Genomic DNA, 17,093 nt, shown 5'->3' with positions numbered 1-17,093 from the left:
GGTCTCCCTCATAACCACAGCCACTCCCCCACCCCTACCCTGAGTCCGAGGCCGGTGTAGCACCCGGAAGCCTGGTGGGCAAAGATCAACCAGGGGGATACCACCCTCTGGGCCCAACCAGGTTTCCGTGATGCAGGCCAGGTCCGCTTGCTCACCCTCGACTAAATCCCGGACGAGGGGAGCCTTATTAGCAACGGACCTGGCATTCAAGTACACCAGTCGGAGCTCAGGTGGCTGCACATCCCCGCTCCCAGAACCTTGGGTCGAAGGCAAAGGGTCGGAGCGCCTAGTCCAAATTAAAGCTGTTTGAAATTTGCTATAAATTAGAAGTTTTATGCAGCTTAATGTCCATTTGCATTCCTTCATGCAGTTTAGCAACTATATTGCAAAATACGTTAAATAATCCACATTATAGCTAATGTAGGCTTAAGATTCAGAAGATGGATGTATTCAGATTTTGTTTTAGACTACAGATAGCCAGTGTGGATTTTACAAACATAGTGTTCCCACATTTAGTGTCATCTTTGTTTAAATAACTTATCTTAAGTACATAGAAGCTCACAGACAATCCTTAGAAAATGCAGCCTGGTACTTTATTTGTTTTGCCCACTCTAAAAGGCAAAGACATATTGATATAGCAGTAGCAGTTAGACTTATGTACCGCTTCATAGTGCTTTATAGTCCTCTCTAAGCAGATTACAGAATCAGGATATTGCCCCCAACAGATCTCGGAAGGATGGAAGGCTGAGTCAACCTTGAGCTGCTCAGGATGGTATTCCTGGAGTGAGCAGTGAGTTAGCCTGAGTATTGCATTCTAACCGCTGTGTCAACATGGCTCTTATATATAATATATATATATATACACACACATACATACATATACATATACATATATACACTGTAATAGAGTTATTAATCTTTGATATTAGAGAAAGTATCCTCATCATAACAGTAATTGGCTAGCTCTCTCCCATGGCAGCCATTTTGTGAGAATGCAGAATATTTTTAAATTTATTGTTATTCAATATTTTAATATTACATATTCTCACCATTCCAAATATACCCAGAATGATTGATAGCATCCTTACCTGGCTTTATTTTTAAGACTAAAATCTGCACCATTTTTTTTCTTTTAAAAATAGATAACCTGATCCATTACTTTTAGTATGTCATACTAATTTGATCTATATCCTGCCTTTCCCCCATTACAGTTTACCTGGGGATCTCACTTCATTTTATCCCCATAGCAACATCTCTATCAAATGGGTTGGACTGATAGAGATTGTTTAGCCCAAATTATCAGCCATGATTGAGGGTAGACTTAAGTCTGGGTCTCCTCAGTCCTAGCCTAATATCCTAACTCTTGTCTTCATTTCAAGTTGTTTGAGCCAATTTGTTTTAAGTTAGTAAAAATATTCTGAATCAATGAGAAAAGTTTAAACATTGCATTTCTTTTTATTTTATTCTAAAGCATTGTTTATATTTTTGGGCAAATGTATTGTTAAAGTGGTTTATACATATTTAAAGCAAAGTTAACAATATATTCAGCTAAGTTGTAATGGAGGTAGTAAACAAATTATTTTGAAGTCTGTAATAAATTGTGAAGAAAACATTCATGAGGTTTCTTTTTTTTATTGAAAAGTTTTACATACAATTTTTCCCTTAAAAAATCCCCCCTCCCCCCCTTCTCCCTCCCCCCCTTCCTCTCCCCCCTCCCCCCCTCCCCCCCGACTTCCCAGAGCTAAATACAAGGTATATATATAAAAAAACAATCATAAACAACCATATACTAACAACCATAAACTCTAAAATCTATCACTCTCTAGCTTATATAGGATAAAACAAACCTTAGTAATATTAAATATATATAAATATATATAAAAAAACTAATATAGGAAAAAAAAACCAAAGAAAGAAGACTTATTCAAATATAAAACTTCTTAACCCTATACTTGTTCTGAATAAACCCAAGCCATTTTCTCCCTTCCATAATATAACGTTCCTGCGAGTAATCTTTCAAATAGGCCGAAATCTTCACCATTTCGACCAGGTCAGAAACCTTTAAAATCCACTCCTCTATAGTCAGCAGTTCCTCTTTCCAGTACTATCCCCGTAATTAAATTCAACATCAACTTAGTATATTCCATCAGGCTTTTATCCAAAAAGCCTTGACCTTTTTACAAGTCTACCATATATGAAAATATGAAAATATATTACATCTTTATCACCACACTTCCAACATTTAGGCTAATAATTCAGATACATGCTTAGCTTTTTAAAATCTAAATACCATCTATAAAACATTTTATAAAAATTCTCTCTTAGATTTCAAACTTGTATAAATTTTACATTCCTCACCCAAATCTTTTCCCACCTCCCACTACTTGACTGTAAGTACGTTGTGAAAGTTCCATAGACTTCTGCTGATCTTGTTCTTTTATCTTTTTTGATCGTTTTAAAGCAGCACGCGTCACCCTCTGTTCTCTGGGATCATCCAAAAGTGTTATAACTTGATCTCCTCCAGCACCATTCTCCTCTGTCTGTCCATCTTCAACCTCTTGATATTCTCCTTCTCCAGATCCCTTTGCAGCTTCCAGAAGTGTTAATGGGGTTGCTTTTAAAACATTATTGTAAAAATCACGCGCTTGCATCACAGTGACCAGACGGTACCTTTTACCTTCATGCATCACCATCAACCCCGCTGGAATCTCCCATCTGAACCTTATATCTCGTTGCTTGAGCTCTTGCACAAGAAATGTAAAATCCTTCCTTCTCCTTAAAATCTTTGGAGGAATTTCTTTTAGAACCAGAACTTCTTGATCAGCAATCACGACCTTAGTATCATAGGCAGCTTGTATAACTTCATCTCTAATTTCCCTTTTTGTAAAATAAACCACCACATCTCTAGGCAACTTTCTCTGTCTAGCAATCCATGAGTTCACACGATACACTTTATCCATGCCTCCTTTTATTTCAGATGCTGGCTGATTCAATACCACTTCGAGAGCCTCAGAAACCAGCTGCTTTAGATCTTCCTTAATATTCTCCTTTAAACCTCTGATTCTAATGGCAAACTGCATCTGGAAATATTGAGCAAGACTCAATTCTTTATCCATTTTGTGTCTTAAATCTTCATTCTCCAATACTTTTGCTTCTAATATGGCATTCTTTTGAGTCAAATCTTTAACTTTTTCATCCAAATCTTCCACACATTCAGCCACTTTATACACTGAAGACAAAATGTCTACCTTCATCACCCTGTACTTCTGTTCCATCCTCTCCTCCATTCTCTCCTCCAACTTCTTCAATTTCTCCTCCATCTGTGCAAATTTATCACCCATTGATTCCAAAATTGATTCCAAGATTACCTGGGTATGTTTTTCAAGAGCAACTTGTAAGTCCTTCGATGTCACTACATCAGGAGGATGCAATGCCTGCAATGATGATTGTTGCACCGGGGAAGTTCCAGCACTCCGAAGAGTTTTAGGGGGCGGTTTAGCCGCCATCTTTTACTTTCAATTGTGACGCACTTTCACTTAGAGTTTAAAAAGTCCATCAAGCTCGAGAGTAGAATAAAATAATCCTCTTCACCTTTTCCTCTTGTACCGCTCTGCCTGCTCTTTTTATTCCATAGTCCTTCCCTCAGGCAGGGGTGGTCGCAGACGCCTGGCTCTGCTCCATAAAGTCAGGAGCAGAGGCGCTGGCCAGCTGGGAGCGACCCAGGCTACGGGGGAGTTCAATCCTTCGGCCGCCCAAGCTGCAAGCTCAGGCGGCCCCGGAGAACTCAACCCCTACCTGGGGCCTCACCCCCTCCTCTTCTCCCGAGGAGGGGGCTTCAAATTCGCCCGAACAGCTGATCGGCGCTGTTTCGGGCGAAAATCACTCAGCTGAGCCGCGGGCAGCCCGGGAAGGCTGCCTCCGTCGCCGCGGAGCCACCGGAAGTCCCATTCATGAGGTTTCTAATGCAGTGTATAAAACAAGTAGTTATATGTTGTACAGTGGTTTATGGCTCAGTATTATGAATCAAGGCATTCATTACTAGCTTATTCAGCAAACCATAGTCGGAGCAAATGGTTGCTTATTGCAATTTGTAAATCCTTTTATTAAAATGGGCAGATTAAAGATCAGTGTATAATGGAATAAATAATGTATACTTTATAGTGATTAATCTATACTGCCTATTACATTTAATCTTGTTCTTGCATGTTGTGTGTGCTCTTCCTTTCATTAAAATCATGCTTTTCCAAGAAGGGTATATGATATTAAAATATATTCTAAATATAAGTAGTCTTTTTTTCTCTTTTGTGATAGGGTGGTACAGGAAGAAACTCAGAGATCCCAGCAACAATTACAAGATAGAAAAAATGTCAGTCGGGTTAATGGTTGCACAGATATCCTAGAGTTGCTTAGTAAAGCAAAGGTTGAATATGAACGGGTAAGGAAATTGTTCATATTATGATTTTAAGACCAGGTTCTAATTTTAGGATTTTACGTATTTAAAGGCAAAATAATTACCCATAAATATGCTTGAAAAGGTCCTTGAATTATGACCATTCATTCAGTAATTGTTTGAAGCTGCAGTGCTACTGAACTACTTAAAATCAGTATTCAAAGTTCCAGCACTACCCTCACAGCTGAGCAAAATTTAGTTGCATGGCATTCAGCTTGTACTTACAACCAATTGCAGTGTCCTGCAACAACATGGACACCAATGTGTGACCTTCTGTGCCAGCTTCTTCCAAGTAACATCAATGAGAAGTCAGCAAAGAAGATTGCGCAAATCTACAATTTCTCTGTGATTCCCCCACTCACACCTCCTTTCAATAGCCTCCTTGTGCACACACAGGTACAGTGAGGGGAAAAGGTATTTGATTCCCTGCTGATTTTGTACATTTGCCCACTGACAAAGAAATGATCACTCTATAATTTTAATAATAGATTTATTTTAACAATAAGAGACAGAATAACCACAAAAAATCCATAAAAACGCATTTCAAAAAAGTTATAAATTGATTTGCATTTTAATGAGTGAAATTTGATCCCCTATCAATCAGCAAGATTTCTTGTCTCCCAGGTGTCTTTTATATAATAATAATAATAATAATAATAATAATAATAATAATAATAATAATAATAATAATAATAATAATAATAATAATAATAATTTAATTTCTATACCGCCCTTCTCCCGAAGGACTCAGGGCGGTGTACAGGGCAAATACAATAAAAATACAATGTACAAAAGTTAAAAAAGAATTAAATAATACACCCCAATTCCAATAAAAATTAATGCAATTAATATTAAAATACCCCAAACCCATCAGACCAGGCCGGCTTGTTCAAATAAGTATGTTTTTAGGTCACGTCGGAAGGAGCAAAGGTCGGGAGCCATCCGGAGCTCAACCGGTAAACGGTTCCAAAGGTCTGGCGCACCCACAGAGAACGCCCTCCCCCTGGGGGTCGCCAGTCGACACTCTTTGACCGATGGCACCCTAAGGAGGCCCTCTGTGGGAGCGCACTGGACGAAGGGAAGTTGATGCCGGCAGCAGGTGCTCCCGTAAGTAATCCAGACCCATGCCATTTAGGGCTTTATAGGTCATTACCAGCACCTTGAATCTTACCCGGAGGGCAACCGGAAGCCAATGCAGCTCGCGGAGTAGAGGTATTACATGGGAATATCGGGAAACCCCCACCACCACTCGCGCGGCTGCATTCTGCACCAGCTGAAGCCTCCGAGTAGTCCTCAAGGGCAGCCCCATATAGAGGGCATTGCAGTAGTCCAAACGGGAGGTCACGAGCGCATGAGTGACTGTACGCAAGGCATCTCGGTTCAGATAGGGCCGCAACTGGCGCACCAGGAGAACCTGGGCGAAGGCCCCCCCTAGTCAAAGCTCCTATATGATCTTCCAAAGAGAGCTGTGAGTCTAGGAGGACACCCAAGTTGCGAGCCCTATCTACGGGGGGTAATATCTCACCCCCCATGGTTAGAGATGGAATAATCTGAATTTCCCGAGATGCCGGCACACACAGCCACTCAGTCTTGTCGGGGTTGAGCCGAAGCCTGTTCCTCCCCATCCAGACCCGAACCGCCTCCAGGCAACAGGACATCACATCAAGGGCATCACTGGGGTGGTTTGGGGTAGAGATGAACAGCTGGGTATCATCAGCATATTGATGATACCCAACTCCAAAACCACAAATGATCTCACCCAGCGGCTTCATATAGATGTTGAACAGGAGAGGCGAGAGGACCGACCCCTGAGGAGCTCCACAAATTGGAGGCCTCAAGGCCGACCTCTGCCCTCCTGCCAACACCGACTGCAAACGTCCCAGGAGGTAGGAGGAGAACCACCGTAAAACGGTGCCTCCCACTCCCAACCCCCTGAGACCCCGCAGTAAGATACCATGGTCGATGGTATCAAAAGCCGCTGAGAGGTCTAATAGGACTAGGACAGAGGAACAACCCCTGTCCCGAGCCCGCCAGAGATCATTCACCAGCACGACCAATGCCGTCTCCGTGCTGTACATGGGCCTGAAGCCCGATTGGTACGGGTCCAGATAATCAGCTTCCTCCAGGAACAAAGGAAGCTGATGCGCCACCACGCGCTCAACAACCTTCGCAAGAAAGCGAAGGTTGGAGACCGGACGATAGTTGTTTAAAACAGCTGGGTCCAGGGCAGGCTTCTTGAGGAGGGGTCTCACCACCGCCTCCTTCAAGGCGGTGGGAAAACTGCCCTCACTCAAAGAAGCAGTTATCACTGCCTGAAGCCAGCTTCATGTCCCCTCCTGAGCCGAATAAACCAGCCAGGAGGGACACGGGTCCAATAAACGTGGTGGAGCTCAGCCTCCCCATAATCCTGTCCACCTCTTCCAGAGTCACAGGATCGAACTCCTCCCAGATGACATCACCAAGACTACCCATGTCCTCACCATCAGACTCTGCCCAGTCGGAGTCCAAACCGGTCCGGATACGAGCGATTTTGTCCGACAGATGTTGGCTAAACTCCTCGACACGACCCTGCAGGGGCTCCTCCCTCACCTCCTGATTAAGGAGGGAGCGAGTCACCCTAAACAGGGCGGCTGGGCGATTATCTGCGGACACGATGAGGGTAGCAAAGTAATTAGACCTTGCCGTCCTCATCGCCGCGAGATAAGACCTCATAGAGGACCTTAGCCGCAATCAGTCGGATTCAGACCGGCTGGACCTCCAACAGCTCTCTAGGCCCCATCTCCGACGCTTCATCTCCCTGAGCTCCGCGGAAAACCACGGAGCCCACTGGGATCTGCACCGGGTCATATAGGTAATGAGCTGAGATTAGAAGCACTTTCTTAAAGGGAGTGTCCCTAATCTCAAAAGGAATCAATCAGATTCCAAACTCTGCATCATGTCCAGGATCAAAGAGCTGTCCAAGGATGTCAGGGACAAGGCTGGAATGGGCTACAAGACTGTCGCCAAGCAGCTTGGTAAGAAGGTGACAACAGTTGGTGCAATTATTTACAAATGGAAGAAATACAAAATAACTTAATCTCCCTCCGTCTGGGGCTCCATGTAAGATCTCACCTTGTGGTATTTCAATGATCATGAGAATGGTGAAGAATCAGCCCAGAACTACAGCTGGGAAAATAGTCACCAAGAAAACAATTGGTAACACACTACGCTGTGAAGGACTGAAATCCTGCAGTGCCTGCAAGGTCCCCCTGCTCAAGAAAGTCATGTACAGGCCCATCTGAAGTTTGCCAATGAACATCTGCATGCTTCAGAGGAGAACTGGCTAAAAGTGTTGTGGTCAGATGAGACCAAAATTGAGCTCTTTGGCATCAACTCAACTCTCTATGCTTGGAGGAGGAGGAGGAATACTGCCTATTCCCCCAAGAACACCATCCCCACTGTCAAAACATGGAGGTGGAAACATTATGCTTTAGGGTTGTTTTTCTGCTAAGGGGACAGGACAACTTCACCGCATCAAAGGGATGACGGACAAGGCCATGTACCATCAAATCTTGGGTGAGAACCTTTTTCCCTCAGCCAGGGCATTGAAAATGGGTCATGGGTGGGTGTTGTAGCATGCCAATGACCCAAAACACATGGCCAAGGCAACAAAGGAGTGGCTCAAGAAGAAGCATGTTAAGGTCCTGGAGTGGCCTAGCCAGTCTCCAGAACTTAATCCCATAGAAAATCTGTGGAGGGAGCTGAAGGTTCGAGTCGCCAAACGTCACCCTCGAAACCTTAATGACTTGGAGAGGATCTGCAAAGAGGAGTGGGACAAAATCCCTCCTGAGATGTGTGCAAACCTGGTGGCCAACTACAAGAAACATCTGACCTCTGTGATTGCCAACAAGGGTTTTGCCACCAAGTACTACATCGTGTTTTGCGAAAGGGTCAAATATTTATTTCACTCATTCAAATGCAAATCAATTTATAACTTTTTTGAAATGCGTTTTTCTGGATTTTTCTGTTGTTCTGTCTCTCACTGTTAAAATAAACCTACCTTTAAAATTATAGACCAATCATTTATTTATTGGTGGGCAAAAACGTACAAAGTCAGCAGGGGATCAAATAATTTTTTCCCCTCACTATACACCCTGTGCCTTCTTCCCAAGGCCCCCCTATGATGCACACATGCACACACACACACACACACTCCCATGGCCTTTTTCAACAGCCTCCCTGCTAGTTGCACAGATGCACCCCAGGCCTTTCTGAGCTAACACCGCACTGAGCACCTCCTTCCCTGACTTCATTGTGGCCTGTGCCTGTCTTCCCAGGGCTTTACTCCTTACCTGGAACTTCCTCAGCTTCCCACTTAAAGAGCCGTGCATCTTGGGCTATGATGACTAGTGGCATTGCCTGGGTTATCGCTAAGCAGTGTCCTGTGGTGTCAAGTTTTTTGACCACATCCCTAGCAAATGGCAGTCCTGGTCTCAGTTGCAAGTTCCTGGTCCCTACTAATTCCTATTAATATTTCATGCTATCTGTGAAAGTTTTGTTTACAGATCTCTATATTGTGTTGTTTATGGTGAAATGCATTTCAGCAATTGATTTAAATTCTTTTGTAATATCTCGCTCATCACGGTGTCGTGGAAAAACCCAATGGAAAAGACAAGAGACAGCAACACAAAACAATAATTCTTACTTTAAAATTCAGAGGTTTATTTTTGTAATTGGAACATAGCATAATAGCATAACATCACTTACATTAACAACCCATTGCAATGAGGACCGTATGGCATAGCAGACTCCAAATGGACAGCTATAGGCCAATGGCAAATCAATCAGGTCCAGTACCAACCCTTTATACCCTTTCTCATTCTAAGACTGTAGCCTGATGGTCCGCTGACTTTTGCTGACTTTTTACTGACCTTCTGCTGAACATAACTTTCCACATATACCCGAGTTCAAGTTAAAGCTTTGTTTTAAATCACTACTATGGGGCCTATCTCAGGTTTGCTCCAACCTCATCTTGTTATATGAGGAGGAGACTATATATTCATCTCCCACAGTGGTAATAAAAAAAACTTTCTACATTTACATCTACATTTCTCTAAGCACATGTAGCACAGAACTAGAATTACCTCAGTTCTAAAAATGCATGTCAACCTGCCAGCACAAAAACCCCTAGAAAAGAAATATCCAGTCCACAATCCACATTTAATGGTGTGCTCTGTGTTAAATGACTGTAATTGGCTTTGCATCCTTACATTTGTTATTCACTTTTTATATTTGGGCTATCTTCATAGAGTGATGTAAAAAATGATGTTTTTCTCTATGATTGCAAATTTTGTCAGTTCACTTCTGAAATAAATGTGTTAACTTTGCAGATCATTTGAGGCATAAAACTAAATCATTTATTTATTTTAATATTAATATCTTTGCCTTATGTGTGAAAACACATTGGGAACATGCTGGGATAATTTTATAATGTTTTTGCAGTCGGCATGTTTTTTTTTGGAAACAGTTTTCTTCTTTCCTAAGTTTAAAGTAGTTCTGTAGTTGGAATTAATTTTATTATTAGTTTTAGTTTTTGAAAATTTTCATAAAAGGTTTCATTAAACACTTGGGAAACAAAGTAATTTGTTTGCCACATCATCATAATATAACAACATAGTTAATTCATATTTTGTATGAGCATGTTATGTGGAGCCAGATAGCACATTTATTATTCACACCATGGTTAAAACAAACCATGTGATGTAAGCCTCTAACAACAGCTAACAATTGGCTAAATAACATCCAAAATTTACAATGGCAGGACCATTAGCCATCAGGCAAGATTGTTATTTTAAAAAAAGATAAGAAGGGAAAAATGGATGACTCTTGAAATGGTATCTGTATACAGATAGTCCTCGACTTATCATCATTTGTTTAGCAACCATTTGAAATTACAGCAGTGCTAAAAAAGAGTTACAAATGGTTCTCGCACCTAATGACCATTGCAGTTTCCCCATGGTCACATGATCACAATCCAAGGAAGAAAGCTTGCTGAAATCTGCTAAAGGTATTCCCATAAATCATAATTATCTTATTCAGTCCAAACTGTAATTTAAAAATAATGTTTCTTTCCTTTTTATTCTTTTAGAATCAGAAGAGTGACTTAATTTCAGGGACTCAAGAGAGTGGAAATTTTACAAAAACTGAAAATACAGAAGCATCTGAATATGAAACACCGATGCTACAAGTCCAAGATCATGTATGTTAAAATCAGATCCCATGAGAGCTGCCTTTTTATCCTTATAAAATGCTATTTTAAATGGAAGTACAGGTAGTCCTCGAATAACAGCAGTTCATTTAGTGACTGCACTGAAAAAAATTACTCATGATTATTTTTCACACTTAACGACCGTTGCAGCATCCCCGTGTTCATGTGATCAGAAATTCAGACACTTGGCAACTAACTCATATTTATGATGGTTGCGGTTTCGCAACCTTCTTACAGGCAAAGTCAGTGGCGAAGCCAGATTCACTTAACAACTGTAGTACAACTGTAGAAAGGTTGTAAAATGGGGCAAAGTTCACCTAATTAATGTTTTGCTTAGCAACAGAAATGTTGGGCTCAATAGTGGTCGTAACACGAGGACTACCTTGTTACTTTTGTCCTCATTCTAAATGTGAATATCACCTATATCGGGTCCCCAACCATCAGGCCGCAGCCCACTGGGAAGTGGGCTACGCAAGCGACGGGCCAAACTGTGTGTGCTTTGGCAGCAACAGGAGGAAAGTGGATGTTCTGTTCCCCCCCCCCCGGGTACAAACAGACAGACAAGCAGGCATGATTAGCAAGGGTTAATTCCTCAGGCTTTAGTAATTGCCTTCTGATAAGGCCTTGGCAGCAAAATACAGTCAGCCAAAATAGACTTGTTACAAGTGTCAGCTGGAATGAGATAACTTCCAAACAATTACTCAAAATGAGTCCAAGCAAACAGTACAGAAACAAAAGTACAGAAGCGTTGTCAAGAATTCAGGCCAGGGTTTCAAACAGGTAGTAAATCCGACACAATTCCAAAGATGTGACCAGAAGTTGATTAAATTATTGTTCGTCACAAAGTCCTGAGAGCAGCCACACCCCCTTTTGTACCTTGTGGGGTGTGGCTCAGTGACTCAGCTAATCCCTGACCCTCCTCTTCCTACGCTGCTGTAAACGCTTGGCTCGGGCATCTAGCCATGATTCATCTCCGCTACTCTCCATCTGCTGCAGCTGCTCTGGCTCACTCCCAGCCTGGCTAATCAGACTGCTCCTGTCCGCCTTCAGATGGAGATGGAGGCCTTGCCAGAGGGGAGGGTCCCGGAGAGGGAGGCCTTGCCAGTTCCTCCCCATCATCCTCAGAGTCCTCTTCCTCGGGTAGGACAGGCTCGGGGGTTGGGGCCACAACAGTGGAGAAGGTCATCCATGTGTGGCAGGTCCTGTGGAGCACTGGCATTGGGGGCAACTGGGGCTTTTGGCGCAGCATTTTTCATTGGTGGCAATGGGGCTGAAGTTGAGGAAAGCCAAAAGGGCATAGATCGGAGGTGTGTGTGTGTGTGTGTGTGTGTGTGTGTGTGTGTAGAGATAGACAGGTGGGGATGAGTTGGAAGCATTTCTGTGTTTGTAAATAGTCTGAATCGTGTTCACGTGACTGGGCGTGCTGCAGTGGTTGTAACTTCAGTCACTGAACAAGTGGACATAAGTCGAGGACTGCCTGTATATTGGTATGTTGCATTCTTTTTGTAGCGATGAGTTTTTGATAAATAGGTTTCCCTATTACTATGCATTTTATGATTGTTTACTTTAAATGGGTTGCACATATATTTAGGGTGAGATAGATTGAATGACAGACAAGAATTGATGATTATTGTTGGTATTGGGAAAATGTGCTTCACTTGAATACAGTAATGCTTTTGCTTTACTAGATGGCTTTGTAGCAATCTGTTTTAAAAAGTTAGCACTTTGGCATTCATTTGCATGCAAGGAAGTGAATGTGTGCATTCTGTATTAAAGTAAGTTCTAAACTTTTTTTCCTAGTCATGTCAGTCCATCCCTAAACATCTAACAGTGGAAGAATTATTTGGAACTTCATTACCAAAGGAAAACTCCACAGCTCCCATTTCCAATCCAGAGAGGATAGAGAAAACTGATACCTCATGCAGAGAACACAATTTGCTTTTACCCTTTTCATTTGAACAATCAACAGTAATCCATCAGCCTCTGGGGAAGCTAGACGCTCCAAGCCTCAAAAATAACTCTTTGACTTTATTACCACAGGAATGTGTACCAACTGTACTAACTTCATCACCTTCAGTTTTACAACCTGAAGTAAATAAAGTTTCAAACTATAATGTACATTTAAGTCCTATCCTTAATTCGACTTTGGCAACAGAAGCACCTTGTGGTCCAGTGCTGCAGAATATCAATGCAAACAACAATGTAACGCAAGTCATGCAGCAGACTACCAAGCAAATACCTTCACTTGTGAATCAGCCATTGTGTGATATGAACCACAGTACACAAAATGTAAGTTCTGTTCAAAACCAATTCCTAACATCAGTGACTTTGCCAAATACAGGAGATGCTTCAAACACATCACTTCCCAGTGTAGATCTTCTTCAGAAACTCAGGTTGACACCGCAACATGACCAAATGCAGCAATCTCTTATTAAACCCGCAGCAGCACCAAATGCTGCTTCTGCTATTAGTCAACTGGCCACACCAGATTGTTTCAAGGAATCCCACATCAAACAACAGGCTTTGACTGGTAAAGTCATTCATCCCTATCAGGTAGGTTATTTGGATGTGAATAAATTTCTTGTGAAATTGTAAGTCATTGCTGATAATGGCTCCTGTGTCATTATGCCATGGTCTTTCTTGTGTCTGAAAATGCCATCATAATTTCTTCATTTTGAATGACGGATGCCCTTCTCTTGATCTTCTATATCAGCCACAAGTTCAATTAACGCGCTGTTTTGAGCTACAGCGCTACATATCTTTGGAATTGGGCTTTGAAAATTCTCATTAAACTTGATTCTGATTCAGTCAGAAAAACTATGTGTGTATGTATGTATGAATGAATGTACAGTGTATGTATAATATTGGTAATACAACAAATTCGGTGTTGATGACTTGGATAAAAAAAAAGTGTGTGCGTATATGTGTGTTTGGTGGGATTGGCTATTTCAGAATAGTACTATATCTGCAAGAAAGAAATTGTACATAAAATACTTCATTTTCATTTTAAATTTGTAGGTTACACAGCAGAGTAAGGAGCCTGAAACATTTCCAAATCCTAAAGTGTTGTCAAAAGCAAACCAGGTACATATTAAAAGCCAGGCATTGTAACATTGCCTTCATAGAAAAACTTCCTCTTCAGCCTCTTAATAATTAATTAGTTGAAGCTGAATATACGAAACAAACTTATTTGTCTGCTAGGGTTTTGCTGTTCTAAAGAATATCTGATTCCATCAGACATGTAATAAGTGTTGTTACAACTTTAATATACTCTGTTGGAATAATAATAATAATACTTTTCTTGAAGTAGCAAGTTTCTTGCTACAATCAAAAAATGCTCTTTGTATGCAGCTCATAAAATGGTTGCAGCTAACTATATTCATATGTATTTTCCCTTAATGCTTTCTATTGCCTGAGTATATCCTAGTACCTTTTATTTGTAAGATTGTGTACTTTTTAAATAAACTCGAGAAAATACCATCCATATTATAAATGGCAACATAATAGTCTTTCAATTGAAGCATCAATAAAATTTGCATAATTTGAATTCATTTAATTATGTCCTCAAAGAGGTTCTTTAAGCTTGCTTGATCTGTTTAATTTTTGTTATGTACTTTCAGACCGGTCACTTGACATTTTTCGTTTTAATTGGGAATCTCTGCAACTTCTTTCTGTTCTGATAATAATGGAAGTAATCGACTTAACATTATGGGAACTGGATTTATACAGTGTTCTTTGAAACAATACGGATTCTCAAAATTTGTTGTTGTTTTTTTTTTTAGGTTGCTTCTACACAGTTTGCGACCACAGCAACTACAATTGTACCTTCTGTCCTTCTTTCACCTAGTGTGTTTGAACAGTCCACTATGAAATCCTCTGAAATTGAAAACAAAGTTGGCTCACCTTCTCCGGTGACACTTGGTACAGATGTTCAGGCATTACCTCCAACGGTACTCAGTAGATCTCAACTTCAGCAAACTTTGATACATCTAATAAAGGTACAGTTACTATCTTAAGATAACAAGCAGTATGCAGAACCCATTGTTGATGGAGCTGCTTCTATAAATATAGGAGGAGGAGCTGGTTCCCCTTGACTTCCAGAGGTGTGGATTATTGGAAGTCCATAGAGCAGGGGAAATTACTTGCTTTTGGAAGCAGTCATATTTTTTTATTTATTATTAAATTTATTTGCCACCCGTCTCATTTCAGAGCGATTCTGGGAGGCTTAAGCATAATGCTCATGGTATCTTGATATCATTGCAATATTAATTCACCATGTGCAAATTATTTTAAAATATAAGCTTCAACTGAAAAATGAATAATATTATTTTCAGTACAGGCAGTCCTTGAGTTACGTCCCCATACTTAGCAACCATTCCAAATTCCAGCAGACCTACCTGGAGGTATGTATGACCCAGATTCAGACAGTAACCCCCATGGTCACATGACTACACTTCAGGCATTCGGCTACTGGGCCACATTTAACAGAATAACAGAGTTGGAAGGGACCTTGGAGGTCTTCTAGTCCAACTCCCTTCTCAAGCAGGAGACCCTATGCCAATTCCAGACAAATGGCTGTCCAGTCTCTTCTTAAAAGCCAGCAATGATGGATCACCCACAGCGGTCTGGAGGCAAGCCATTCCACGGATTAATTGTTCTCACTGACAGGAAATTTCTCCTTAATTCTAGGTTTTATCTCCTTTTGATAAGCTTCCATCTGTTACTTGTTGTCCTTCAGGTATTTTGGAGAATAGGTCGACCTTCTCTGTGACTGTTCCTAAAATACTGGAAGACTGCTATCATGTCACCCCAGTCCTTCTCTTCATTATGTTAGACATACCCAGTTTTCACAACCGTTCATTACATGCTTTAGCCTACAGATCCCTGATCACCTTTGCTGCTGTTTTCTTCCCTCTTTCTAGAGTCTCAACATCTTTTTTGTATCATGACGACCAAAACTGGATGGAGTATTTTAAGTGTGGTCTTTAACGCAGTACTAGTACTTCAATATGATCTTGATACTATCTGTTGATGCAGCCTAGAATGGCATTGGCTTTTTTTGCAGTTACAATACACTGCTGGCTCATACTTAATGGTTGTCCACTAGGACTCCTAGACTCCTCTCACAGTTACTGCTGTTGAGTCAGCTACCACCTGTTACATATTATGAATACAGATTCATAATCTGTATTATGAATCAGATTATATTTTAACATGAACTATTAAAAATTATCTTGCCAGTTACCCTGCCAAATTGATCTACTCCAATAACTTTCTAATAAATAATAAACAGGAGTGAGGGGGAAAGCAAGTCCTGAGGCACCCTACACAAGAGGGGTGGTGGGATAGACTTTTCCTCCCATCAACATTGACTAGAACTGACTTTATAGGAAGGAGGAGAACCATAAATAACTCTGGCTCCCAACTTCTGAGCACCACAGCTAATGTAGAAGGATACCATGGTCGATGGTACAGAAAGCTACTAAAAGATCAAGGAGAGAACAAAAATGTATGCCCATTCCATTCCCACCAGAATTCATCTATAAATATAATCCCTGCTGTTTCAGTCCCATGCCCAGCTTGAACCTAACTGGAAGGGAACCAAAAGATCCAAAATTGTATTCTCTTCTTTGTCATCAACCAAGATACCAATGTTTAGTGCTACATTAGTACATTTTAGTTCTTCTTTACTCCGATATTGGTAAACATTGTATACAGGTGTAAAAATAGCAATTCACTGAAATACAGTACCCTAGTAATAACATTGAAACGATTCCATGTTAGCTCATATAATCAATTTTGCTACCAGTTTTGTGCAGAGCCTGCTCTTTCTTTTTTTCTTCGCGACCACTGTTAAAACAAAAATCTTGCTGACTTTGAAGAGAGAAACATTTTCTGAACAGAGTGAACTGTTAGCAATTTTATATTGTAATAAAAGTAGTCATTTTTTTTCAGATTCCTGTCCATTGTTTTGAGGATATACTTTGCATTGCTTAAATTGAGATTTAGACTGCTTGCCTTATGTGTTGTGTACCTTTTTTGTTCATCAAAACCCTACTCCTTTTGACAATCAAGGTCCATGGGGGAAAAAGGGAAAAAAATCTGTATTTTCTGTTTTGTCGTAGAACTTGTCGGTCTAGGATGTGCAAGATCTTTTCCAAGGCTAATTATGAATATGAATAATTCAGAGAATATTTATTGTTGAAGCTTAATTACAATGCAGCAAAAATGGCAGGGTACAGAAAAAATACTAGAGTGAATAAATGTTTCACTGGATGTAACTGAATTCAGTGTTCTTTGAATTTTAATTACAAAGCAGTTAAGTAGGTTAAAAAGAATACCACCAGAATATTGATAGTCTTTAAAAAGTCAGCCTGTGTGAATGCACAATAATCA

The 17,093-nt window shown here is 40.8% G+C and overlaps 1 protein-coding gene across 1 annotated transcript in view; it reads left to right on the top strand.

The window, feature by feature from the left end:
* The window catches only part of DCP1A (decapping mRNA 1A), a 33,457-nt gene that overhangs the window by 14,376 nt on the left and 1,988 nt on the right, over positions 1–17,093 (top strand). Inside the window, exons 5-9 of the mRNA XM_081316846.1 lie at positions 4,312–4,435; positions 10,578–10,688; positions 12,498–13,250; positions 13,716–13,781; positions 14,480–14,695. Coding sequence (XP_081172972.1) covers positions 4,312–4,435; positions 10,578–10,688; positions 12,498–13,250; positions 13,716–13,781; positions 14,480–14,695 — 1,270 coding nt within the window. The remainder of the gene's footprint in view (positions 1–4,311; positions 4,436–10,577; positions 10,689–12,497; positions 13,251–13,715; positions 13,782–14,479; positions 14,696–17,093) is intronic.

The sequence above is a fragment of the Vipera berus genome (assembly GCF_964194415.1).
Source record: "Vipera berus genome assembly, chromosome: 2".
Lineage (NCBI taxonomy): Eukaryota > Metazoa > Chordata > Lepidosauria > Squamata > Viperidae > Vipera > Vipera berus.
The sequence above is the reverse complement of the archived record's forward strand: the minus strand, read 5'-3'. Positions and strand labels throughout refer to the sequence as shown.